General features: G+C 42.9%; 1 protein-coding gene across 15 annotated transcripts; it reads right to left on the bottom strand.

The window, feature by feature from the left end:
* Positions 1 to 553: 553 nt before the first annotated feature.
* LOC139543530 (far upstream element-binding protein 3-like) lies at positions 554 to 25,365 on the bottom strand. 15 transcript variants are annotated; one of them, XM_071349690.1, is made up of 18 exons: positions 25,163 to 25,355; positions 21,337 to 21,484; positions 17,050 to 17,083; positions 16,556 to 16,605; positions 16,340 to 16,411; positions 13,851 to 13,908; positions 13,158 to 13,320; positions 12,440 to 12,538; positions 12,033 to 12,240; positions 11,683 to 11,801; positions 10,884 to 11,025; positions 7,250 to 7,410; positions 4,518 to 4,591; positions 4,279 to 4,355; positions 3,521 to 3,589; positions 2,833 to 2,904; positions 2,599 to 2,729; positions 554 to 1,961 (listed from the first exon to the last, which is right to left on the bottom strand). In XM_071349690.1, exons 1-18 carry the CDS (start codon positions 25,259 to 25,261, stop codon positions 1,953 to 1,955), a joined length of 1,785 nt encoding a protein of 594 aa, XP_071205791.1. In that variant the 5' UTR covers positions 25,262 to 25,355; the 3' UTR covers positions 554 to 1,952. The 15 variants fall into 15 exon arrangements, with proteins under 15 accessions (XP_071205791.1, XP_071205799.1, XP_071205796.1 ...); XM_071349687.1 differs by having other exon boundaries at positions 1,787 to 1,952; XM_071349698.1 differs by lacking the exon at positions 3,521 to 3,589 and having other exon boundaries at positions 11,683 to 11,783; positions 21,337 to 21,448; positions 25,163 to 25,364.
* Between the last annotated feature and the right edge of the window lie 163 nt (positions 25,366 to 25,528).

Genomic DNA, 25,528 nt, shown 5'->3' with positions numbered 1-25,528 from the left:
TTTGTCAAGAGAATCCCTAAAAACAAGCCACTGCGACAGAAAGTGCCTTTTTTGTAGCAGGTTAGGAAAACTTGCAGACGGGTTAGGATAACACAGCAGGTTAGGAGAATTGGGTTAAGGTTAGGAAATGGGTTAGTGAAAATGCTTTCTTAACCTATGAAAAGCCACTTCCGGTTGAAGCTTTATCAAAAGTGGCATGTTTCTAGAGTCCCATTGCCAAGGAGATAACGGAGACTAAGATTTTATTTTTTACCATGTGTTGAGCATGGCATACAGTAACTAATAACGATGGTATACTTCAACCACAAGAGGCTTGCAGAAGGAACATTTATTTGAGAAATGGCAAAGGTCTATAGAAAATATATATCTGTTTATAAAACAATAGTTTTACCTTTGATTACTTGAGGCTAGATGATACTATATGTTAGTCTTACAATAGAGCTGAGGAAAGGTTTCAGTTTAAACCAATGGTAACGTTATCACATACTGGAATTAGACAAAAGAAAGCTTTCAAACGACAAAATTAAATAATTTTAACAGAACACAATAAAGGTAGTCTTGACGTTTTTAATACACAGTTACCTGTACACAAGGGAAAAAAACACTAAAATTAAACATTTTCAAATTATAATATCCCTTTTCATTAAGCAATGAAGTTAATACTAGATTCAATTGTAACTAATCAATCATACATACGAGATCACACAAAGTAGAAAGAAAAAATAATTAAAAAGTTTAGCATTGGACTGTACACAAGTCCAGTGTGTACTGGAGGGGGCGTTAGGGAAACTGGGTGGTACCAAATAAGCCAATTTTGATCGTAATACTTAGAATATAAAAAACTACAATGAATTATTACACAGGTAGAATCCAGAGGCTTAGCAGTCTTGAACGATTTAGGTACAGAACATACATAAAAACCTAGCATTTCTCATTTTTGTCCATAGCAAGATGCAACATCAAATTTCAAATGACACATTCACGATCTTTGAACATTTTCAGTATGAAAACAGAACAGGGACAGTTTTCCTGCGATAATGACTCCATGAAAAAAACTTCTTCGATTTAATTATATATATATTTTAAATAAAGTCTTTAGTCAAGTATCTGAGCATACATACATAGTTTTACAAGATAGCAAAGGCAAAAACCTCACAATATGCAACATCCCCCTTTTCCAATATCAGATCATTGTAATAAAAAAAGTACCCATTACATTTTCATATGCCTTAAAAAAAATCTAAAGAACTACAAGTTAAATGTCTGTCAAAATATTAGAGAATCCATCTTTGTTTCAAAAATGAAATAAGATATTGCTACTTTTTTTAAACCAGAGTACAATAAAATGACAATGAAAAAAATACAAAGCACAACAGGAATTAAATTAGGAACTGACTGCCATTTGCCAACATCACTCTTTGTATTATGTAACAAAATAAACGTTCCTGTAACAAAACATCAGTTTCATCACTGAATTAAAATGCTTTATGTAAAAGGAAAAAACATTTTTACACATTCTTAAAACATCTTATGACAAAACAAAAATGTATTCAAGACTGCTAAGCCCATAATTACGATTTTATTGCAACAGAACTAGAAAAAATAGATTATATTGCATTTACTAAAATGTTACAACTCCGGGGTTCGTTTTGGCGATGTCATTTGAATCAAAAAGGAAAAAATAGAAAACAAAACAGCTCTCGCATTAGTCCAAAAGGGATCCCAGGAATTGTCCATTCAAAATAATGGTGTACACAAGGATTTAGTAACAATTAAATGTTCCTGATTTAGAAATATTCTTCTTTTTTGTTATTGTATAAGTCAGTCTACAGCTAGTGTTTCTCACTAAGAAAAAAGTAAGTCTTCAAGGCGTTGCAAATCTAGAAACCTGTTACAAAAGGTTTGTTTTCATCCTCAATGATTCAAAAATCTTCAACTAAAGGGCGTCCTCTCTAATGATCCTGCAAAACACAGGTTCACGTCAGTGACCAAGCACAGTAATACATTTTACATAGATTTACATGTGCAAGTTGCATTACATAACCTTACAATAGTTACTCAACCTAATTGATGCCAGAATGGATTTACATGGGACATTTCATCAGATGTACTTTCAAACCGCCATACTTGAATTAAACCTTGCCTTTAAACCAGGGATCATCAACTACATTCAGCTGCAGGCAGATTCTCTTGAACAGATGGTCGGAGGGACGAAACATAATTACAAATCATTTTGAGACTGCAAATTAACCACAAGAAGCCCAAACATATTTCATATTTGACTAAAACAATAAATTCAAAACTAATTTTCAAACCTGGCTGACATCCATCTCTCCGTTATGCGTGGAAATAATTAGGTACAGATTTCCCAAAAATAAAATCACTTGGAGCTGATTTCCTGGTGTTATTGCAGTCTTTAATGTCCGGGGGGGGGGGGGGGTAGGCACACATAAAACCACCGTAGGCTGCCAGTTGGGGAACCCTGCTTTAAACCATTCAACATTTTCAACGTTCCTCCTAAAGGACTTCCGTGGACAACAACAGCCCTCAGGGGGTTGTGGGGTGGAGATGGTGCTGAGCGTTTGGATGGGTTCTCACCTGAAGGCCTGGGGCCTGTGTCTGCTGTGCACCTTGGCCATAGTAGGCCCCCTGTTGTCTGTAATACTCCACCCAGGCAGCACTGTAATCCGGAGGGGAGCTCTGCTGGGAGCCAGGGCCTGCTGCCTGGTCTGGGGAGAGGGGAGATGGAGGGTGAATAAGGGGAAGAGGAACATCCTCTGATATGCACTCAAAAGACCAGCATATTGGAAGAGTGTAGAGGTGTAGTCTTACTCTGTTTCTTGTAGTATTCCTCCCATGCTTTGCTGTAGTCAGGGCCACTGCTCTGGGCTTGGCTCTGCTGACCTGTGCACAAGATAAAACCAGGGTCAATACGATACACACCAAACAGACCACCAAGATCTCCCTGATTAATGTTCACCTCCATAAATTCAATTTTTTAGACTAAAATATATTCAGTTACACAAACAAAAGCAAATTTACATGACTGATGAAATCAAGAAGCAACCCAGCTACACAATCATCGCAGTCAAACAAAACCTCCTGCGTATCAACTACACGTTGACATGATATTTCTACTCAGACACTCTTGGCATGGAACTTTTTTAAATGAGGGCAAGTTTGAGGTCTGGTGTAGAGGTGTATCCAGGGCACAGGCGATTGTGGACATTCCCAGCAAGGGAGAACGGTTGCAGATGCAGACAGGTATTTATTTAACAGGTGGGTCACCAGTAGGAGCCAACTGCCAACAGGTACCCCAAAACAACCAGGAAGCCAGTCTCAAAGAGAAAGGATCAATCAGCACTCACTTGCAAAAAACCTACTATGAGACTACAAACCCTGAGAGGGGGGCTAGGACCAGTGACTCAGACTTAGTAATGTTACACAAGCAATAAAGGCTGGTAGACAATGTTAGTATTGAGCTCCCTTCTCTGTTCTCCCCCAGAAGACTGGCACTTGCCTAGCTTTTTATAATACTGCTCCCATGCTTTGGAATAGTCCATCTGGTCGGTCTGGGATCCATTGAGACCTGCAACCAGACACAGATAACACTGTTGGAGGACAGAGTTACTGCATGAGGACCTTTCAGTGGAGGTTGAGGCTGTGGCTTACCATCCAGACATGGCACTGTGTCCTATGGCCTCTACCCCATACCCTAACTTTAGCCTAACTAGAACTTCCATGGAGTGAAAGTTCTCTTTGAAAAGTTTCCTCCCCACCTGACAATCTCCCAGAATGGATTTTGATTTATTCATTTTATTTTTTTCAGCCAGTATCTGGACGATTAGCCACATTTTCAATGCAAGAACTACCCTGCCGCTGTCATGAGTTGGATTTAAATCCACTGCAGCAGTGCCAAAACCAGCCTGAACAAGTCTTGAATCTCTCCAATTCCTTGAGTCCTCTGAAATTGCTGTTCAACTGGAAAAGTCTTGTTAGAGAAGTAACATCGTGTTGCTTTATTCCGCTCAGTAAGCAGAGCAGAGAGCATGAAACATGTCTAGTTTTAGTCCTCCTTCCGCTTATTTGTCCACTTTCTTTTCACTGGGGAGGGACTTATGCCCCACATGACTGATTGCAATAGACTCCGTATGTATCAAGGAATCATTGTAATGAAATTTTGGGTTGATATCGGTATCAAGTGTTATGGGTATCCCACCCTAACCACAACGGGACAAGGCCATTCTAGCCATTAGTTGGAGAAGCAGGTAGACTTACTGGGGTCCTGCTGGCCCTGAGGCTGCCATGTCTGATATGTTGTGCCCCATCCACCTGTCATGAATGTCTGTGGTCCACTGCCACCAAAAAACACAGATGCATGTTAGACATTTTTCATATTTATATGAATTGTTGTAGCCTGGATATTGTTACATAATTGTATTCATACTTTGGTCAGTGTAAGTAGTTCAAAGCAAGTTTGACAAATGTAACAGTGGTAAAACCAAGAAGCTGCTCACTTCTGATGAGGGGTAGCTGGTCCTTGACCAAAGGGGTTCAGACCAAAACTGCTGTTGCCCCCCATTCCTGAGGCCTAGATGAGAGAGAGAAGGCAGAGTCAATGCTGAGACCAAGGTCTCTTTCCCAGATGAGCCCTGTATAGCAGCACAATAAACACATTAAACTACATATTCATATAAACAATAAAATACACAATAGACATGCAAAAAACACATTCAGTACAAAGGTCCCTTAACAACCATCTGAAATCCCCTAGAGCCACCAATTTTAAAGTGCATTGTAGATTATTCCACACGTAATGTGCAAGGAAAAGGGTGATTTACCTAACTTTAGACACTAAAGGAGTCTCTAGAGAACCAAACCTGTGAACTGGTTTGATAACTTGTCATTTTAAATCTTAACAGGGATGTTAGGTAAGTCGGAAACTTGTGGAGCAGGGCTTTGTAAACAAAAAGAGTGTAATTATGTGATCTAAGTGACTTCAAAGAGGTCCAGCCAACCATTTCGTAGTACTGCTCATCATAGTGATGAAAAACAGCATCCAAGGGTTTAAGAGTAGAGGCAGCTGCACTATCATAAATAGCATAAAAATAACCTCAAGTTTGACTGCACTCTGCTTCCTGCTGACTACAGAGATTAGATCAGTTTCTGTAAAAAAAGAAAAGCCCACTTTAAATCTTAGAGAACTGAACTTGTTAAGAAACTGTTGTTTTGAAAGATAAATCATTCAATCCAAATACCAAGGTATTTCTATGCATAGATTCATTTGATTAATGAGACCATCCAATAAACAGGGACGCAAACTGAGGGCCCAAAAAGGCAACTTTTTTTTTTTATTAGTGTGTGGTGTTTCTTTCACCTCTATAGTGGCATCCAGCTTAAGCCAGGCCCAGCTCCAGCTACACTTGATCCCTGAATCCAATTGTTTAACAAGCAACGCCTCATTTTCACCTAATCCATTCAAAAAAATAGTGGCTACTTCAATATCTTGTTAACATTTCACACAGATTGCCAGGGTCCAGTAAGCAACTAACGCAGTATAACTTAAAGAACGGCAAGGAGTCGTATACCAGTTAATACTATAGCGAATTGGTTAGGTTACTAATGTTAGCTCATCTGATGATGTAACGTTAGCTGTCTGACTTTATTAGCAAGCAAATTGCCACACCATAAAAGGCAATTATTTGATCAGATAAGTTGGCTAATGTTGCTCAACATTTCTCTGGCTAACTAACAGAGAATTCGATCCAGCTAGCAAGATACTTAACAATGCTAATACTTGTTCCATACTTTCTCCCTCACCTCAAACTTTCCAAAATGCCAGTAGTTTTTCGGTTACAGCTCATGAAGTACGCTTCATCACCTTCTCACCCCGTCTCCGTGGTCAGGCTTCTCACCTAATGTTACCTCTTTGTTATCGTTCAGGGGACGCGCTTCTGTAACTAGCAAGCTGACTTTCCAGAACGCGTGCTGATTCTGTAACTTGTAAATTGGTTGTTCTTTCTTCAGTCGTGTGCTGCGCTGCATTCTGTTATGTCAACGATTGGCTTAGCCTTGGATACAGCCAGTAGTGATCCAAAGCCCACCCCCAACCTTTCTCATCGGATCTACACGAATCACGTAGGTCACCTATTTTGGATTTCAAAATCGACGAATTTCACCGAAAGGTGATTAGTTTGCATCCCTGAATGAGTAAAGATGTAATCCATCCAAGACAATCTTATGAGAAACTCCCAACATTTATTTAGTTTTGCTCGTATTAAGTATGAGTTTTAAAATCAGTAAGGGCTTACTGCACAACTGCAAAATCAGACAGTAGCCTTGTCACAGCTAGGTCAGCGGTCGAGGCAAATGCGTACATAATAGTATCATCCGCATATATATAAAAATTACAATGAATAGATTGACCAATAGCATTTGCATAAATAGTGTAAAGAACAGGTCCTAGTATCGACCCCTGCGGAACACCTTTACATACTTCAAGAAACTCTGACTTAACCCCATCCATGACGATGGCCTGAGTTCTGTCACTAAGATAATCATGAACGGCCTCCCGGGTGGCGCAGTGGTCTAGGGCACTGCATCGCAGTGCTAGCTGCGCCACCAGAGTCTCTGGGTTCGCGCCCAGGCTCTGTCGCAGCCGGCCGCGACCGGGAGGTCCGTGGGGCGACGCACAATTGGCATAGCGTCGTCCGGGTTAGGGAGGGTTTGGCCGGTAGGGATATCCTTGTCTCATCGCGCTCCAGCGACTCCTGTGGCGGGCCGGGCGCAGTGCGCGCTAACCGAGGCGGCCAGGTGCACGGTGTTTCCTCCGACACATTGGTGCGGCTGGCTTCCGGGTTGGGGCCCCGCTGTGTTAAGAAGCAGTGCGGCTTGGTTGGGTTGTGCTTCGGAGGACGACCTTCGACCTTCGTCTTTCGACCTTCGTCTCTCCCGAGCCCGTACGGGAGTTGTAGCGATGAGACAAGATAGTAATTACTAGCGATTGGATACCACGAAAATTGGGGAGAAAAGGGGATAAAATAAAAAATAAAATTAAAATTAAAAAATAAGATAATCATGAACAGGTGTCAGCGCTCAAGCCTATCGTTTATCCCCGGGTGACATACTGGTGGATGGTATGGCCACAAGAACCAGTCACACACCCCATTGACATGTACCTTCATGAATATCAGGCCAGACAAAAGATTGTTTTCGTTTGTGGGGGGGGGGGGGGCATAAGACCACCTACCCCAATCTTCTCATCGATCAGCTGGCGGGCCATTTCCATCTGTTGGGAGGTGCCGCGGATGGAGAAAATGCGCACGTTGGGGTCGGTGTTGGGCGGCGGGTTTCTCTGCAGCTCCACATGCGCTCCAGACTGCTGGTTGATGTTCTTGATGGTTTCGCCACCTTTAGGAAAGGGGACATTCAAAACGTGAGTCAAAGTCAGCAACAAGTGCGCAAGTGTCAATTTGACCTCCAATCAGTGCTTACTCTGCTGTCTGATTCCATTCTTTAGGCTTCACCACAATTACCTAAACTCATCCGACTGGTAGTGATACCTATAGGAGACCCTGGCATGTGTCCTTCAGCTCCGTGCCCATTCTATTTGAACATCCGTGCTAATCAGAGACAAAGGTCGACAACACTTCCTCCCCCACGCTGACGAATCAGACGGTAGCTTCCTGACTTAAGAAGGAGTGCAATTAAACCAGCAGGGAGAAATTAAATATAGCTGGCAGAGAAAAGAGACCAATTAAAGCGTATCCTCTTTCTGGGATATCATTTCTCCTTTGGCCCCTTTCTTTCCCGGCCTCATGTGTGGTGAGGGAACAACGTCCTCCCCCTTCTCCTGCCATCCCAGTGAATGGAGCAAGGGGGCTTCCCAAGGGAACACCGAGGCTGCCCCAACATCAATTACACATTTGTTCACTGGTGGCTGACAGGCGGACCTTGCAGTTAAAACCGTCATCCAAACCTCTCCTCCTCCCGTAGCCTCTTCCCAGTTGCCAATAGACTACACATGGGCCATTAACCCATTGTCAACCAAATGAAACTTCTGCGTTAATGAAGCCATTATGAGGTCCCCTCAGTCAGAGAGCAAATGGGAATGAAGAGCAAAAATGATTCATTTCATGGACTGGGCCTTGCTGGGGCCACATCATATGACCTTATTATTGAGACTGGGTTAGTGAGCTGGACCAAAAGGAGGGGATACAAAGTGCAACTGGTGAGGGATTTTGGGTAAGTGGGAGGTTTAATTATAAGACAAGTTCACGAAGAATAGTTCCTCTAACGTATTGACATACGGTTCTTAATGAACAAAAAAAAAGACATTTAAAAGCCAAATGCAGGATGCTATACCATGGTATATAAAATAAAAGTAGGCCTGTGGTTCAACCCATTAAAAAAAGTTTAAAGGTTGAGAATATAAAGTATGGGTGGGTGGGTGACCCAAGTTACCAGGCTCTGTGCGTATTGGGGGTGTGTAATCAGTGGCTCAAGCAGCTGCATAAAGTCATCGTAAAGATATTAATCACCTCAGTCTTTAAGGCCAGGCTGACAGGGCCCAGACCCACAGCCATATTGGACTAGTTCATATGCTAATGCAGGGAGGGGTGAGGGGCAATGCCCAGGTTTATTTGCCCCCCACCTCACAAAAGCCACTTTACATTTCTATTGCCTGGTTTTGATCATAGGTAGAGAGCCCCCTTCGAACCACACCCACCACGGCACACACATCCATCCATAGGACAGGGACACACTCAGGGTTTCCTCCGAAGCGCAATGGTCAATGACTTTTAAATGGCTGGCAATAGAGTGAACATGAATAGTCAATAGCCTAATTCCGCTCATTCATTCTCCCACTCCACTATTGGGCTGAAAGGACCTCAGATGCCAGAAAACCTTCCACGTGGGAGCTGTTATTAGGAACCTTTAACAATTAATGTCACATTACATGCATTATCCCCTTTATTAAGCCCTAAGGGAAGGGACAGAATACCACTTGTGCTGTATACATGAGCCAGGGGAGACGGGTGGCTGGACCCACACCATATTGGCTCATTGTGCAACTTTAAATGCCATTTCACCACGAGAAAAAAAAGCACAAGCTAATGGACTGGCAATGATGCACTTTGGGCATAATCTAGGCTTTTGAATAATTTTCCTGTGTTTTATAATATATTTATACACTATACACTGTGAAAATGATAATGCCCTTTTAGTGTAAGAGCTGCTTGATGGGATGGAGTTTTGGCCTACCTGGTCACATCTCCAGGTGGTAAATTAGTTACTAGTCCAATAAGAAAAGAGATCCAAATCTCTGCCAATAAGAGATAGTTTTCAGTTTCCCCCACTCCTCTCAGACCACTGGCAGAAGGGCCCGTACTGAAGAGCTCAGTAACTTTTAATGTGCCACCGTCATAGGATGCAATCTTTCCAAAAAGTCAGTTGTCAAATGTCTGCCCTGCTAGAGCTGACCCGGTCAACTGTAAGTGCTGTTATTGTGAAGTGGAAAGTCTAGGAGCAACAGCTGCGAAGTGGTAGGCCACACAAGCTCACAGAACGGGACACCACGTGCTTAAGTGCGTAAAAATCGCCTGTCCTCGGTTGCAACACTCACTACCGAGTTTCAAACTGCCTCTGAAAGCCATGTCAGTACAATAACTGTTAGTCGGGAGCTTCATGAAAGGGGTCTCCATGGCCAAGCAGCCGCACACAAGCCTAAGATCACCAAGCGGTGTAAAGCTCGCCGCCACTGTACTCCGGAGCAGTGCAAACACGTTCTCTGGAATGATGAATCACGCTTCACCATCTGGCAGTCCAACGGATGAATCTAGGTTTGGTGGATGCCAGGAGAACGCTGCCTGCACCAATGCATAAGGCCAACTGTAAAGTTTGGTGGAGGAGGAATAATGGTCTGGGGCTGTTTTTCATGGTTCAGGCAAGGCCCCTTAGTTCCAGTGAAGGGAAATCTTAATGCTACAGCATACAATGACATTCTAGACGATTCTGTGCTTCCAACTTCGTAGCAACAGTTTGGGGAAGGCCCTTTGCTTTTTCAGCATGACAATGCCCCCGTGCACCAAACATGGTCCATTCAAAAATGGTTTGTCGAAATCGCTGTGGAAGAACTTGACTGGCCTGCACAGAGCCCTGACCTCAACCCCGTTGAACACCTTTGGGATGAATTGGAACGCCGACTGCAAGCCAGGCCTAATCTCCCAACATCAGTGCCCGACCTCACTAATGCTCGTGGCTGAATGGAAGCAAGTCCCCACAGCAATGTTCCAACATCTAGTGGAAAGCCTTCCCAGAAGAATGGAGGCTGTTATAGCAGCAAAGGGGGGGACCAACTCCATATTAATGCCCATGATTTTGGAATTAGATGCACAATGAGCAGGTGTCCACATACTTTTGGTCATGTAGTGTATTTGTGTGTATTTTTTACAATTTTAATTAAAACAATAACAGTTAGGTACTTAACAGATAACCAGAAATGTTTCGATATTGAGTTTAAAACATATATTTAAAAAATCGGCTGCATTGGACATTTAAGTGATGAAGACCACTGGTCAAGAAATAATGAACTGAAAGATGAAAAGCTCCATTAGTGTTTGGTTTTCCCTGAGTAGGATAAGTGGGGGACATGCCTGTACATATCTCTACATTAGTGCCTATTTCTCCATACATTCAAAAGGACACTTAAACTGGTTATTGGATGACTGAAATGCATCCAAATGATGACTGACAAAGAATGTTGTTAGTGATGGATCTTGACACCAAACGTAAAACTCACTGAATCTTTTAGAAGGCGTTTGGATTCTAGGCATGACTTATCTATTTAAATAGAAGTTCAATCAAATAAATACATTTCTCACCTTTCCCAATCACCAGGCCACACTTGTCGGCGGGTATCGTGTATGTCACTTCCTGCAGTCCACCGGGTGCGCCCATGCTCCAGTCCCCACGGCCTCTGCCCCGGCCTCTGGGGCCCACGGGACCCCCAAATCCATCCCGATCCTGCAGTGAGGAAACATAAGGTGTGACTACAGGCTCCGAAGACCTCAAACACGACATTACACATCTTACACTCAACCATTCCCCTCTTAACACTTCCTCCCCAAGAATCACCACTGCAGCCGTGTCTGACGTCAAACAAAAAATTCAACAGTTCAGATTTTGACAGATATTCTTAACAAATTCTCCTCCAATGCGTTTGACTTGCATCACTTTACCTTGGGCTCAATAGAAAGTACACAAGGAGATATGACCAAGTGCGCCACCCTGTGGGAGTCCGTATGGACTATGCTCCAGGGTTGGAGACATGCCTCGGAGACAAGGCTCATCCTCCTAGTGTACGGTCTGTGCTCAGGGGCAGTAGGTCAGCTGACAGAGAACTAGTGATGAGGTGGAGCCCCACTACCCTTTTACCTGTCTGTATACCTGTCTGAGTAGGTCCCCCCCACCACAGGGCCGAGGGGGCCAGGCAACTAGGGACTGGGCTGAGGACTGCTACATGGGCAACAAGGGAGTTTAAGGGGGCATGGCTTACTTTAGAAACACTCTTAAGGCAAGAGTGAACCAATCATTGATACATTTCCTAAAGGGGGGGGGGGGGGGTGGTTCCTTTCAGGGCAAAAAAAACTAGAATAAGTGTAGTGGTCTGCAGTGCTGTACCTGTGCCGTGTGGACCAGCTCGTTGATGAGGTGAACAGCATGCTGACAGCGATCAGGCTGGCCCATCACCTGGGCAATCCGGTCGGGGCTGATGCCATCGTCTGAAGGAGAGGGGGACACTAGTCAGAACTGTTACATTAAAGACCAAACGTTTAGTCATGTCACAGAAATCACACATACTGCATTACATTATGTGTCGTCAAGACCACCTTGTGTGAGTCGATTGAGGAAATTGACAGGCAAACAAGACAGATAGATCGATTTAAGGTCGAGGTCATCACTAATCTTGACAATTGCATTAGCCATCTAGCACAATGGAAAAAGCCTTTAATAGAAGGGGACGTTTTCACCTGGTTTGAACTGGATCCTGACCCCAGAGTCATTCTGGATCTTCTTGATCATCTCTCCGTTCCTGCCAATGACGATGCCCACAGCAAACCTGGGGACTGCCACATCCAGACTGCTTCCCCCCAGTCTGGATCCAAAGTCTCCCCTGTTGGCCCGGAAGTCTCCCTGATCCTTGTCCCGGATGATCTCTACCACCAGCTCCCGTGCTTGCTGCAAAACACCCACGCCACCAGCACAGAAAGGGTTAACTTAGAAAATGTTCTAACTGATCTACAAAAAGGTTGATTGATACCTTGAATCCTCTCTCTTAAAAACACATTGGCCTACCATGTTTTCACCTCCGACACGTTTTTATAAGCAGGCGTGGAGCGAGGATATGAAGGACAATAGCCTGGTTTGAGGAACTGACCTGCACTTTGTAGGGGTCCCCAGTGATTCTCAGGGGTTTGTCTGCTCCAGTGGGCATAGGGCCGTCCTGGATCATGATCATCTTAACACCAGTTCTCTCCTGTGGGGAGCAAGCAGGGAACACAATAACATAAATTCACACATCAGAACTCCCTACTTCAGATGTAGCGAAGAAGTGAGATGGTTGAATCATATTGACACTGAACCACAAACGCGTAGATAGTTGAAGTTAACAATAAGAAGTTATTTCAATAGCCAAGGTTTTTGAAGATCTGCCTAAACTAGTGTAATTAACTTCTATAACCCATAACACATTAGTTCAGGGCTTGACAATAACTTCAGCCACTTGTCCTCTGGCATTTAGCCTATATCTACGCAATTAAAAGTCTCATTAAAGTTCTGCTACATTTTCTGGCGCTTCCCTCATGTCAGCATCGGTTTGGACATGAGGCTGTAGCCACATAGGATTTACATTTTTTGTTGTGTGAATATTATTCCAATGTTGGCCTCTGATCCAGTTCTGATCGGAGTACTGTTCAAAACTGTGTTTTTTTCTCTCCCTTTCCATTCGGACAACTTAAATCTATATTCTTCTTGTCCGACAATTTTTTATACTTTAAGCCACTAAATAAAATCACTAAGAACGTGTATGTTCTAGGTGTATGTGTGCATCATCCACAGACCACAGAACCTACTGGAAGCACCTAGCGCCCCCCTACCTGCAGCTGTTTGATGGTGTCCCCTCCCTTGCCGATGACCAGGCCCACTTTGCTGGCAGGGATTAGGATCTCCTGGATGGCGCTGTTGCCGTCCATCTCACTGTGGAAGCCTGGGCCGTTTCGACACCGGTCCACGATCTGGCTCAGCAGCCTCTTGGCCTGCCTGGTGGGAGAGGGGCACACCCCACTGTCACGCCGTTGTTCATAATCAGCCAAACCATGCACGCAAATTATACACAGTGGGTTTCTCCATTTGCAAAAACAAGATATTGAATCGTGTCAAGAAGTGATTGTTGAGGGGGCAACTCAACATTAATCTGGAAGTGATTGTTGAGGGGGCAACTCAACATTAATCTGGAAGTGATTGTTGAGGGGGCAACTCAACATTAATCTGGTGATGGTGATTATGGTTGAGTTGAGGGCGCCTCGTTGCTGATAGAAATGTTTTGTCCAAGTAAAATAATCATGATAGCTCTACACGCAACATATCTATCTGACCGCTATACATAATTTTGGTTGCAAGACCCTGGGAGAATCTCAATTGCTTACTCCCTGCGTTCTCTCTCTCCTTGCCTCCTTCTCAAACACCATTAGAGGGGAGGGACTTCAGGCGTTCTCATCCAATGGATTTTGAGTAGGAGGCGAGGAGTATGCAATTGAGATTCTTCCCGAGAGGAATGTGGTGTGACTTACTCGATGTTCTCTGGGCTTCCAGTTAGGGTGCAGGGCCTGTCCATCATGCCTCCGCTCTCTGTTACACAACACACGCTCCATTAACCAGACACATGCACCCACACATACATTGGTCTTTCTATAAATACATTTAAAAAAATGGGGCCAATGTGTGACATTGGGATCAACATTTCAAAAATATTTATTTATTTATGTGTACAAACATCAGCCTAGGACTATAAATATCCTTTAAAATAGCAGGTGTAAGACAAATGTTTTGTCATTTCATAACATGATCATATTGTGAATAAGCCCACTAGGCTACTATGTAATTTGTTTTCAATCTAATATCCAGAATAACGGAAAGGAATATAGCGTTAGGCGTTGCAATTAGTCCATCCTACACTAATGAACACAGTAGAGGCATACACATATCCTGAGTGGTGCAGCGGTCTAAGGCACTGCATCTCAGTGCTAGATGCGTCACTACAGACCCTGGTCTGATTCCAGGCTGTATCACACCCGGCCGTGATTGGAAGTGCCATAGGGCGGCGCACAATTGGCCCAGCATCGTCCGTGTTAGGGTTTGGCCGGGGTAGGTCGTCATTGGAAATAAGAATTTGTTCTTAACTGACTTGCCTAGTAAGAATTTTAAAATAAATAAAAAGTTAAATAAAAAAAATATGAAAACATGAGGTTTTCTGTTAAATCTAACAACACTGATGTAAATCAAGCAGACAACAGACGAACAACATCAATTTGTTATGGAAATTCGACCCATCGTGGATCACGGCACAGTCTTCATCGAGATAACGAATCAGACACCAAAACATTCTGGACATTACTTGCAAACACTGTTTATGCTGCACTTAGGCACAACAGCTGTTTGTCACTTGAGTGCCCTTCAGAAAAAAAGTTTCCTGAATCAGCTGATGTGTGAAAATATCACAACGCAGCTAAACTGCTGGACATCCAATGCGCATTCAAGTATTATGCATAATTACTGGCGAACCATGTCAATTACAGTATAGATTTTTGTTTTAAGTATCAGTTAGAAGCTGTCGATTTTGCCATCACATACATTTTGGATTTGTGTGCCCATGAATATGGTTTTCAAGCCGTAACATAAGGAAACGCTAAATGTTACATACACTGAATAAAAATATAAACGCAACATGTAAAGTGTTGGTCCCATGTTTCATGAGCTGAAATGCACACAAAAACCGACTCAAATTTTGTGCACAAATTTGTTTACATCCCTGTTAGTTAACATTTCTCCTTCGCCAAGACAATCCATCCACCTGACAGGCAGCTGATTAAACAGCTGATATCAAGCAGCATGATCATTAAACAGGTGCACCTTGTACTGGGGACAATAAAAGGCCACTAAAATGTGCCTTTTTGCCACAAATTTCTCAAGTTGAGGGAGCGTGCAATTGGCATGTTGACTGCAGGAATGTCCACCAGAGCTGTTGCCAGAGAATTGAATGTTAATTTCTCTACCATAAGCCACCTCCAACGTCATTTTAGATAATTTGTCAGGACGTCCTCACAAGCACAGATCACGTGTAACCACGCCAACCCAGGACCTCCACCTGCAGGATCGCCCGAGAGCAGCCACTCAGACAGCTGAAGAAACCAAGTATTTCTGTCTGTAATAAATCCCATTTGTGTGGAAAAACATCCTAATTGGCTGGGCCTGGCCACCCAGTTGGTGGGCCTATGCCCTCCCAGATCCACCCATGGCTCCACCCCTGCCCAGTCATGTGAAATCCATAGATTAGAACATAATTATTTCATTTCAATTGACTGATTTCCTTATATGAACTGTAACTCAGGAAAACCGTTGAAATTGTTGCATTTATATTTTTGTTCAGTATAGTTAGTGCATTTCCGAGACGGCCACACAAAAAGACTGTTCGAAAGCAAAATCCAGGATTCTTACCAGGTTCAAATTCAATGTAATTTAACTGACAAATAATTCATATATAAAACGACAAACACTGCCATAACCGCAAGGTAAGAAAAGTGGTGTTGTCACAGGATTTGTGCAAACAAATCCATCAAGATACCAGCCATGAGAAAGGTTTAAATCAACTCATGAAATTTACAAAGAAAATTGGCAGATTATCATCAATGACTTATCAACCACCACAGGAAATCCTCACTGGTACTCTAGTTTATTGAAAGACCTATATACACACAAACTCCATGTTAACAACCTAAGTGCTACCTTATTATATATTAAATGTTTATGAAGTCACATGGTAATTACACTACAAAATACCACACCAAGGAATTCATGGTTGTATGTTTGGGATTTGACATGGCTTCATATCCTGCTTAACAGCTGAACCTGTTAAGCAGGATATGTCATGACCATGCCTCGTACTCAGGGTGTGCTTCTGGGCATCACCGATCAGAGGAAAGACCCAACAGGCTACTCAGTCAAGTACCGACACGACTGACTACAGTATAAATGGGGCAGTGCCTCTTTAGGCAGAACTTACCTGCAGCAATCTGGATCTTGCAGCCTGACTCTAACTGAATTCTCGTGATCTGCTCTCCTCCTCTTCCAATGACTGAGTGTGGGTGAGAGGGGAATTACAAAAGGTCAATATCCCAACCCAAGTTAGTTTAAATGGACACCAAACAGTAAATGTGAGTACTATAAGTTGGAGTAAACCAATAGCTTTTATTATCAACTGCCTAAAACGGTCACTTACTGAATCCAACCATCTTATCAGGCACTTTGAAGTCTTCTGTCATAATAGCCCTGCAAGAGACAAAAACAATCAATGACAAAACAGTAAATATCTGCTGTGATGTATGGCTTCCTTAGAAATTATAGAACAGTCTCATACTCATGAAAGCTTGAAGGGATAGTTCACCCCCAAAAACAAAGATCCACCATTCAATTGGATTGAGGCCTGCAGATCTCAACACAACATGGACTGTGCTCAACTTGAGATCACTTTTGAGGCATGAAACCCTCTGACAAACCTTAAATGGGGAGAGCTACCTCTTAAATGAATGTCATTATGTGGCAAGTCTGTGACAAGACAAACCACAGAGCTGCATGCAGAACACAGGCCAAGACATTGGCCTATCTGAGACTTGTTAATGGATACACTGGCAGTAGTGAGGGTGACAGCTTGATTGAGCTACTGTTAATCAATATCCACACACACAAATAGTCATTTGAGAAGATGAGGCTCACCTTTGATGTACCATTCCACCTAGCTGGTTACCTACTGAGAGACAACAAGGGAGAATAGAGAGGGGAAGAGAAGAAGGCAAAACAATAGATGGGTTAGCTATTGTTAACAATTCATGCGCTTCAAAGGGGCAGAAGGCCATGTGTTATGGTTCTGGATAGCCAGAATCAATGACAAGAAACTGCCATGTGGTGACTCTTAAGTGGCTCGTTTGATCTTGTTCTTGATACCATGTCTTGTTTTGAGGTGTATTGACTGATATCACGTTTATGCTAATATCACAAAAATTTGCTAGCTAACAACTGTAATGATGTATTTGAGACAAGTGCTCATTGTGCAACTTAATGTATGTGTTATATAAACATTGGACTAAATATAGTTTACATGACACCAACAATCTAAGCCAACCAAGTCTGTTTTGTCACAGTTGTGCACGCATCGGTTTTGTTGCTAAACAACCAACCCGTCTATTAGACTGAAACAAAACTAACTTAAAATCATTGAAAAACTGAATAAAACAAGGTAAAAAAACAAATTGTTCTACTGAACTGAGGAGTGACAGGGTGGATTGGATGGAAACAGATGGTTAAAATCAAAGTTTATTAGTCACGTGCGCCGAATACAACAGGTGTAGAGCTTACAGTGAAATGATTACTTACAGGCTCTAACCAATAGCGCGGGGAAAAAAGGTATGTGTGTGTGTGTGTAGGTAAGTAAAGAAAGAAACAGTTAAAAGACATTTGAAAATAACAGTAGCAAGGCTATATACAGACACCGGTTAGTCAGGCTTATTGAGGTAGTATGTACATGTAGGTATGGTTAAAGTGACTATGCATATATGATGAACAGAGAGTAGCAGTAGCGTAAAAAGAGGGGTTGGCGGGTGGTGGGACACAATGCAGATAGCCCGGTTAGCCAATGTGCGGGAGCACTGGTTGGTCGGGCCAATTGAGGTAGTATGTACATGAATATATAGTTAAAGTAACTATGCATATGATAAACGGAGAGTAGCAGCAGCGTAAAAGATGGGTTGGGGGGGCACACAATGCAAATAGTCCGGGTAGCCATTTGGTTACCTGTTCAGGAGTCTTATGGCTTGGAGGTAAAAACTGTTGAGAAGCCTTTGCCAATCCAGTAGTTATTTGTAAAAAATCTATACTGTTACATACTGCAAAATTATTTTGGACAATATTATAAATCAATACTTTGGCTCCAAGTATTGATTTGTAAAAATACAAATGATGTTGTTTGGTAGCGTTAGCTAGCGCTAGACAGCTGTACCAGCACCACAACTCCGGTATTTTTCACCTTATCCTCCACCTTTTCAAACAGTGAGTCAACATGTTTTCAGCACTTTTATTTTCATGTTCTCATGCTCTCTCATCTCTCTGCAGCAGACATACAGAAAGCAATGTTTGGAACATCAAATCTGAAATATCGAATCTCAATTCATATAGAACCATATCGTATCTGCACCCAAGTATGGTGATTATATCGTATCGCGAGGTCCCTGGCAATTTCCACTCACACAATCCAGTGTGTCAGTATCAACACACAGCAGGGGGGTGCACTGCTATGGAAATGAGGTGTGTATGGGTGTCGTTCAGAGAGGTAGTACCTGGGTCAATGGTTATCGACCCAGACTTGCAATTTGACAGGTCGCAATAAGCAGTGGGTTTAAAGGGTCACTGAAGGATATGGAGCTACTGACGTTACACCATAAACTCATATCTAGGTTCACTAAAGCTTACGTCGTTTGCACATATTTGGTTGTTGGAAATGCAACGAGGTAAAGAAATGGAATTCCTTAGCCCGCAGAGCCGACCCGCTTGCTTGCTTAAAGCTGCACCAGGGTCGGACAGCATCCCTGTAGATTAAGACACCGCGGGGCCGGCGCGAGATATAGCTCGAGAAAAGTACCCCAATCCAGGGACGAGAAATGCGTTGTACTTCGAATTTTCCCATTATCCAAACTGTTACACCGAAAAAATTGAAAGACTGCTAGTTTTCTGAGCCATATCTCGCGCTGGCTCTGTGGGGTCTTACACTACATAGGAATGCTTTCAGGCCATAGTGCAGCTGTAAGCAAATGGGTCAGATTTGTTAGCTAAGAAAGCCTATAAATATTAAGTGTATGATGTGGTGTTAATTCACACAATGACAATACACTGCAAAGGACTTGCGCTTAGCCTAAATGGTGTTAAATGGTACTTGTACAATTAAACAAATGACGAGTAAGGACCTAACAGGGATGACAGATATAATAATTATACAGTGTAACAGCCAACTGTTACATTTCATATTGTGTAACCTTGAGAAACAAAAAAGCACAGTGTTGAAAACAAGTGAGTTAGCCAGCCAAACCTCCACCAGAATTGCACAACTTATTCAGCCATGCATTCGAGGCTAAAATATACCACACCATGACAAGATAAGAGGACAATAACTGACTGGAGTTTCCACTTCATGGACATGAAATTGCTCACATCTGCATTTTGGGTGCATACGTGTAGCCACACGTATCATTCCACCATTCTGCAAAGCCCCACCCTTATGGGGTAACTACAATTTCAGGCACCTAACTGAAAATGCAGATGGCATAAAATGCAACTGCATATATTTTGGTTAAATTTCTAGTTTGCCAGGTTTCAAACGGTGAGTGCAAACAGAACGTAGCTGAATTGTGAACCGAGGGCTTCAAAGCAAAAATGCATAGTAAACTTCGATTACGTTGACTCTTGTGATTATCAGACAAGACCTCTCTTATCCCCTTATTACATTAGGCCAAGCCATTTCCTATTCTATAACATCCCAATTTCAAATGCTCAGACAGAACTGCTTGCTCTGGGAGAGGCTGGAGTTAAGTCATGAGTAAAGCCTTACATAGCTGCCGTATGTTGCTCCTGCTTTAACTGGGCCTGTAAGGGAATTTTCCACAAGGCTTTTTTCACCATGAACTGGTCTTATCTTATCCCATGTAATTCCTTCAAAGGGGTTAGACTGCTGCAGCCCATTTGCTGAACTGATTCTACAGCAAGATGGGGCAAAAACACTAGCACCTCGGGAAATTACAATTCCTATAACCAATGCCATAGTAATAGAAGCACGAACCTGAAGCCAATGCAGCAAGATCATTAATGTGGGCTCACTAACAAATGAATTCCAGTTATCAGTTGTGCTATCTACGCAAATGTTTTCATCGGTCAATAATGACAACAGTTACAAAAATGAATTGGTTTATAAATAGCAACAAGCAAAATAAGGTCAATCAGCATTATCCACATTTATAGAAGCACGGTTCCTTTTTCTCTACTTGGTGGACTTTGCCTCTAACCACAAACCTTTTACTTGCTGCTGCTCTAGGCCTTTTTTTCTCCCTGACAGCTTTGGATGCATGTAACCTGTAGCTCGTGACTTGTCACACAACCAGTGTCAATCATATCTGTTGCACCTAGAGCATTGTACTGCAGGAGGGATGGTTGGAATGAGAAATCCCATCAATGGCCTTTGGCTATCTACTCCTTTTCTGACCTAACAGTAAATGTACTTTGTGGTGGTGGAGAGTAATCCTGCCCTGAAATAACACAGGACGAGGAGGAGAGAGCACTCCGACTGTCTGAAGCACTTCCTAATTCCAGGCTAGTGGTTACTCTTCCCAACTCCACATTCCCCCTCCCATTTTCCCAGGCCAGATCCTAGCCAGCCCACTGCTAGTACAATGCCATGTCATTCCTCAACAGCCGTGCTATCCAAAGGGCCCTTTGCTCAACATGAATACCGGCTAGCTGCTACACCTTCCACACAGGCTAGGCTACATGACATTGAACATACATTAACAATAAGTGTCAAAGGATCTCACATTATGTAGTGATGTCACTACTGATCTCTTGACATGGGTCGCTGGTTATCCAGGTAAGTTGGCTACACTATGGTCTCAAGACAACTGATATATGGACTGTATTTAAAAGGACCAAGTAGTTAAGCAATAGTTTTGGTTGCAATGGCTTTCCTGACAGGGTTTGATTAAGCCAACAATATTTGTTAAGTGTTGTACTGCAGTCCTCATACATTATGGTAAGAGTGCATAAAACCTGACGGATATGCACAAGCATCCAAACACATTCACACTCCGGTGCAACGCTCAGAGCTATTTACAGAGTACCCCGTTTAGTGTACTGTAACCCGGGATAAGTGTTGGGGCTTATGTTTAGCAGAAAGATTATTTAGTATGGAGGTGGACCACATGCATTGTGTATGAGGGTATGTGAAGAGATCCACCACCGGCTTACCTCCATCATCCATTGAGCGCTTTTGGCCTCCGTAGCCGTAGAGAGAGGGGTCTAGGACTGGAGAGGAGCTGTTCATGTGGGGCATCTGGTCACCTCCCATCTTAGCTGCAATCTGAGGAGACAAGAGGGATGAGAAAGAGGGGGAGGGCTAGAATGAACAAACAGATAGCAACACAAACTAGTTATATTAAAAAAGGTTTTATTTGACCTTTAATTGCCAGTCATAAGGTCAAACTATTACTCAAAACGAAGTACTACTTTTCATAGCAAAACAAAACTTATTTCAGTAGTCAACATGGAGCTGTTTTTTACTCTCCCAGCCCCGTACAACTGAATGCAATTGAAAGGCAGTAACTATCTTCTGAAACTAGCTACCAGACATGCACATTACAAAACACTGCCTGCATCACCTTGCCCCAAATTATCCACTTCCAACTCCAATTAACTGCATGTATTCTCTGGAGATAGACATTCAAATCTAAATGCTGCACAAAAGCATTAAGGCCCGTTTCTCCTAAACCCCTCATCCGCAACCACATCTCTCCATTCAAAAAGTATATCGTTTCAGAAAATTACACAAAATTGATGTAATTTCTGCAATATGAAAATACAATGTATCCAATTAGAGGATGACAATTGGAGCCTTGCACCACCTTCAGGCGTCATTATCTACTTCAGAGTCGCCACACCGAGCTGCCTGCCTGCCGTGGAAGTGAGATAGTAGGAGAAAAAATTAAATAAACTGCCCTCCAACATGGCTGCTGATCCCAGTCAGAGCTGAACTGGGTAGGGGGCCGAGTGAGGGCTCCACCTCTGGCCAAACCTTCTTTCTGGGGAATGTTGGGGTTGGTATGTCAGCAATGTGAGCTGCACACAATAAATCAACTACCCGGGGAAGGCTCGGGCCTAGTAGTGTAGAACGAGGTAAACACGCAGAGTCCTCTCAGTTCAACTGGTGCTGACTGTCAAGGGGGTTTGGGGCAGGCTAGGTCCATGAGGAAAGAAATGTCGGAGGATAATCTGTCGCTCAGGGAACATCCCCTCGAGTTGGGTGAGAGGCCTGTTTGCTCTGAAATTACCAGTCAAACACTTCCATGTGCTGGAGGAGAGCCAAGGGGAAATTCACTCAATCTCTGCATACTACACTGTGGGGCTAATGTTCGGATTATTTTAGTCCATATATTTGTGTCAAAGAGATTGGAAGCTCATTGATGTCCTAGTCATTTTTATATTGCGATAAAGACAAATTAACTCTATTGTATTTTGTGTATTTTTTTTTATCACAGCAGACTTGTCCAACAAACATTCACATTAATATGCAGCTGAACAAAGATTATAAATATATATATTTTTTAATGTACTTGGCAATCTAACCTTTTACCCAAATAAATGCGTATGAGAGAGGCTAATATAAATATGGAGCTGAAACTTCAGGAGTACTTGAATTAAGAAGCAACGAGAAGAATTTGCTTGATCAGAGAGATTAGCAACTGAACAGCAACACTGAATCCCAGCAACCAGATACTGATATATAGGGCCTACAGATGATCTGTAAACATCTGCTGTTCCCAGAAAATATAACGTTCTAGGGCTGGGCTATTCTGGGGTGGAGTGCTCCTTGAAGGTAGCACTTCATAGAAACACTTGATATCTTTGGTCTCCATACTAGGGGGCTCCTGAGTGGCACAGCGGTCTAAGGCACTGTATCTCAGTGCTAGAGGCGTCACTACAGACCCTGGTTCCATTCCAGGCTGTATCACAAAAGGCCGTGATTGGGAGCCCCATAAGGTGGCAGACAATTGGCCCAGCGTCGTCCTGGTTAGGGTTTGGCCGGAGTAGGCCGTCATTGTAAATAAGAATTTGTTCTTAACTGACTCGCCTAGTTAAATAAAGGTTAAATGAAAAAAATACAGATAGGCAGGCAGTAAAAGGTTCAGTGTCTCTGGCCACTGGCTCAGTTTTATTACTTGCCCTACAGAGTTGATAAAAGCTAAATGGGCAAATGGCATAGCAGTCCAATTACTCTTCCAACTTCCAAGAAGCACAGACCTGGGACTTATAGGGAAGCTGCAAAGGAAAGCTGGGTGCCACGGTTATCAGAAGAAAACAAACTGGACCCACAAGCCTGATGCATGAGTACAAGGCCACATGCCCTTGTAGCACCTAGGATAAGCACACAGCTGAGACAGAGTGGAGGGAGAGACCCCAAAGGAATTATTAAATGGACACCAGTGCACCCAGATATGTGCTTATGACATATGCTCATGCCATATGCTCATCTAGGTTTATTCGCAGAAAAGTGTCTTTGCCTGTCAGGGAGAATATGTTATGAATATCTAGGTTTCAGTTAAGGCAATGAAGACAAATAGTTGGGTTTGAAATATGCAGTTTGTTCAGCTCACTTTCATAGGGCCCGGGAAATATGACAAGATGAGAACAGGTGTGTTTTTGCCCTAGGTGTCAAGGCTTCACAAGAACTTGGCCCAGAATGCAGACACTGACTAGGAAGGAATGGGAAGTGGTGTGGCTTTTATTCACTGAGTGCAATAGCCTACTTCCTGAAATTATAGACTCGAATAGTAATCTCAGGAAACCTTAACTATGTTGCTTGCATGCTACTGGCATTTTAAATGGAATAACTTGCAGTCGTCGTGTGGTTTGATCAATTGTAATATTGTAGTCTACACATTATGGCCGTGTGGGGTTTACAGACCAATACATAATTTGATCAGTGCGTTTGGTCATAGGCCCAAATTACATAACGCTAACTTTGAGATGTCAAGAAGTACCTCGTTCAACCAATGCATAAGTAACATTTAGGGTGCAACTCGATAACTAGATAATATTATCTTGCTAGCTAATGGGCTTCCATCGCAAGACTGAGTATTAACATTAGCTAACCAGCTAGTTATTAGTGACTGATAAGGTCAAATTCAATTTTAGCTAGAGACCATATTATTAGGCAATGTAGTAGTTGGCTATCTATTCAAACACCCTGTTGCAAACAAGAAAAGTTCAGCGATAACATTTCCCAGTAAGCAAAGGTGGCTAGCTAGCTAACATTCGTTGTTGACGTTGCGATGCTAGTTTTCCGCGCATGTTCGCTAGTTAACTAGCTAGGCTTAGCTAACTTGTACAATCGAGGCTAGCTAGCTAGCATTACTACTAGACTGAATCACTCGATAGTTTATACAACTACTGAATTCTGAAAATGTTTGACATACAGCGGTGTAGTTAACTAGTAATTTATCCAGTGTATATTGGCGAGTGGTTACAAGGCAATTTAACACATAGTTGACGTTTTTCTGTTAGCAAGCTAACTTTTGACAGCGCGTGACTGACATCAGCTGATATTTCTGGCTTCACCATGAAACTAGGCCACAATCATAGCTGGTATCGGCTAGTAGTGTGGTGGTAAAATAGCTAGTTAGCTAGTGGTGCTAACTAGCTTAAACTCCCGTGGCTTTACAACAGGTTGCAGTTTGTTGCTTATGCCATGTTTTAAAGTTACTCTCACTTCAGTTTCATGCAAGTGGTTTCTTAGTTTCGTCCATCATGCTTTGCCGAATTCATTTGCTTGTTCTTTGACCTGACTGTTTATTGTTGGGCGTCTTTTGGCCCGCATTCTCTTAGGACTTGGACTTGTGTAGCTAACTTCAGTTAGCCAACTAGACATACAGGAGTGTTTTTTTAGTTTTTTTATTTTTAGTAAAGAGAGGTCTGGGTTTTTACGCTACTGGCAGAAAAAAAGTGCACTCCTCCACCACGCCGAATGGTCTTGCTCGTTTCTCGTCTGAAATCATTTCTCTTCGTCGGAATGAATTACCTGTCGGGCCCGGTGTAAGGCGTCGGCGAAGCCATCTGCTTTCGTTCCAGGCTGAGCCACCGAGGCCTGTCCCTGTACCAGCTCCGCCATCATCATCATCCCTACAGCAGCTCTCAGCAACACACCAAAAAAAAACTTCGGACTGGCGAGCAAATCAAGCAGCGCACGCACCGACCTCAGGAAGAGGAAACTAAACCACTGTATCTACACGATATCGCGAGATTCAGAACTATTTGTTTTGGACAGCTGCATTTTCTGAAATCACGCGTTACCTGACAGCGTGACAATTTTAACCGGAAGAAGTACTGCTGGAAGTCAGAGGGTACAAAAATATATTTTGTGTGTCGTCACTAGTTACCACAGCCA

The sequence above is a fragment of the Salvelinus alpinus genome, chromosome 18, assembly GCF_045679555.1.
Source record: "Salvelinus alpinus chromosome 18, SLU_Salpinus.1, whole genome shotgun sequence".
Classification (NCBI taxonomy): Eukaryota; Metazoa; Chordata; class Actinopteri; order Salmoniformes; family Salmonidae; genus Salvelinus; species Salvelinus alpinus.
The sequence above is the reverse complement of the archived record's forward strand: the minus strand, read 5'-3'. Positions and strand labels throughout refer to the sequence as shown.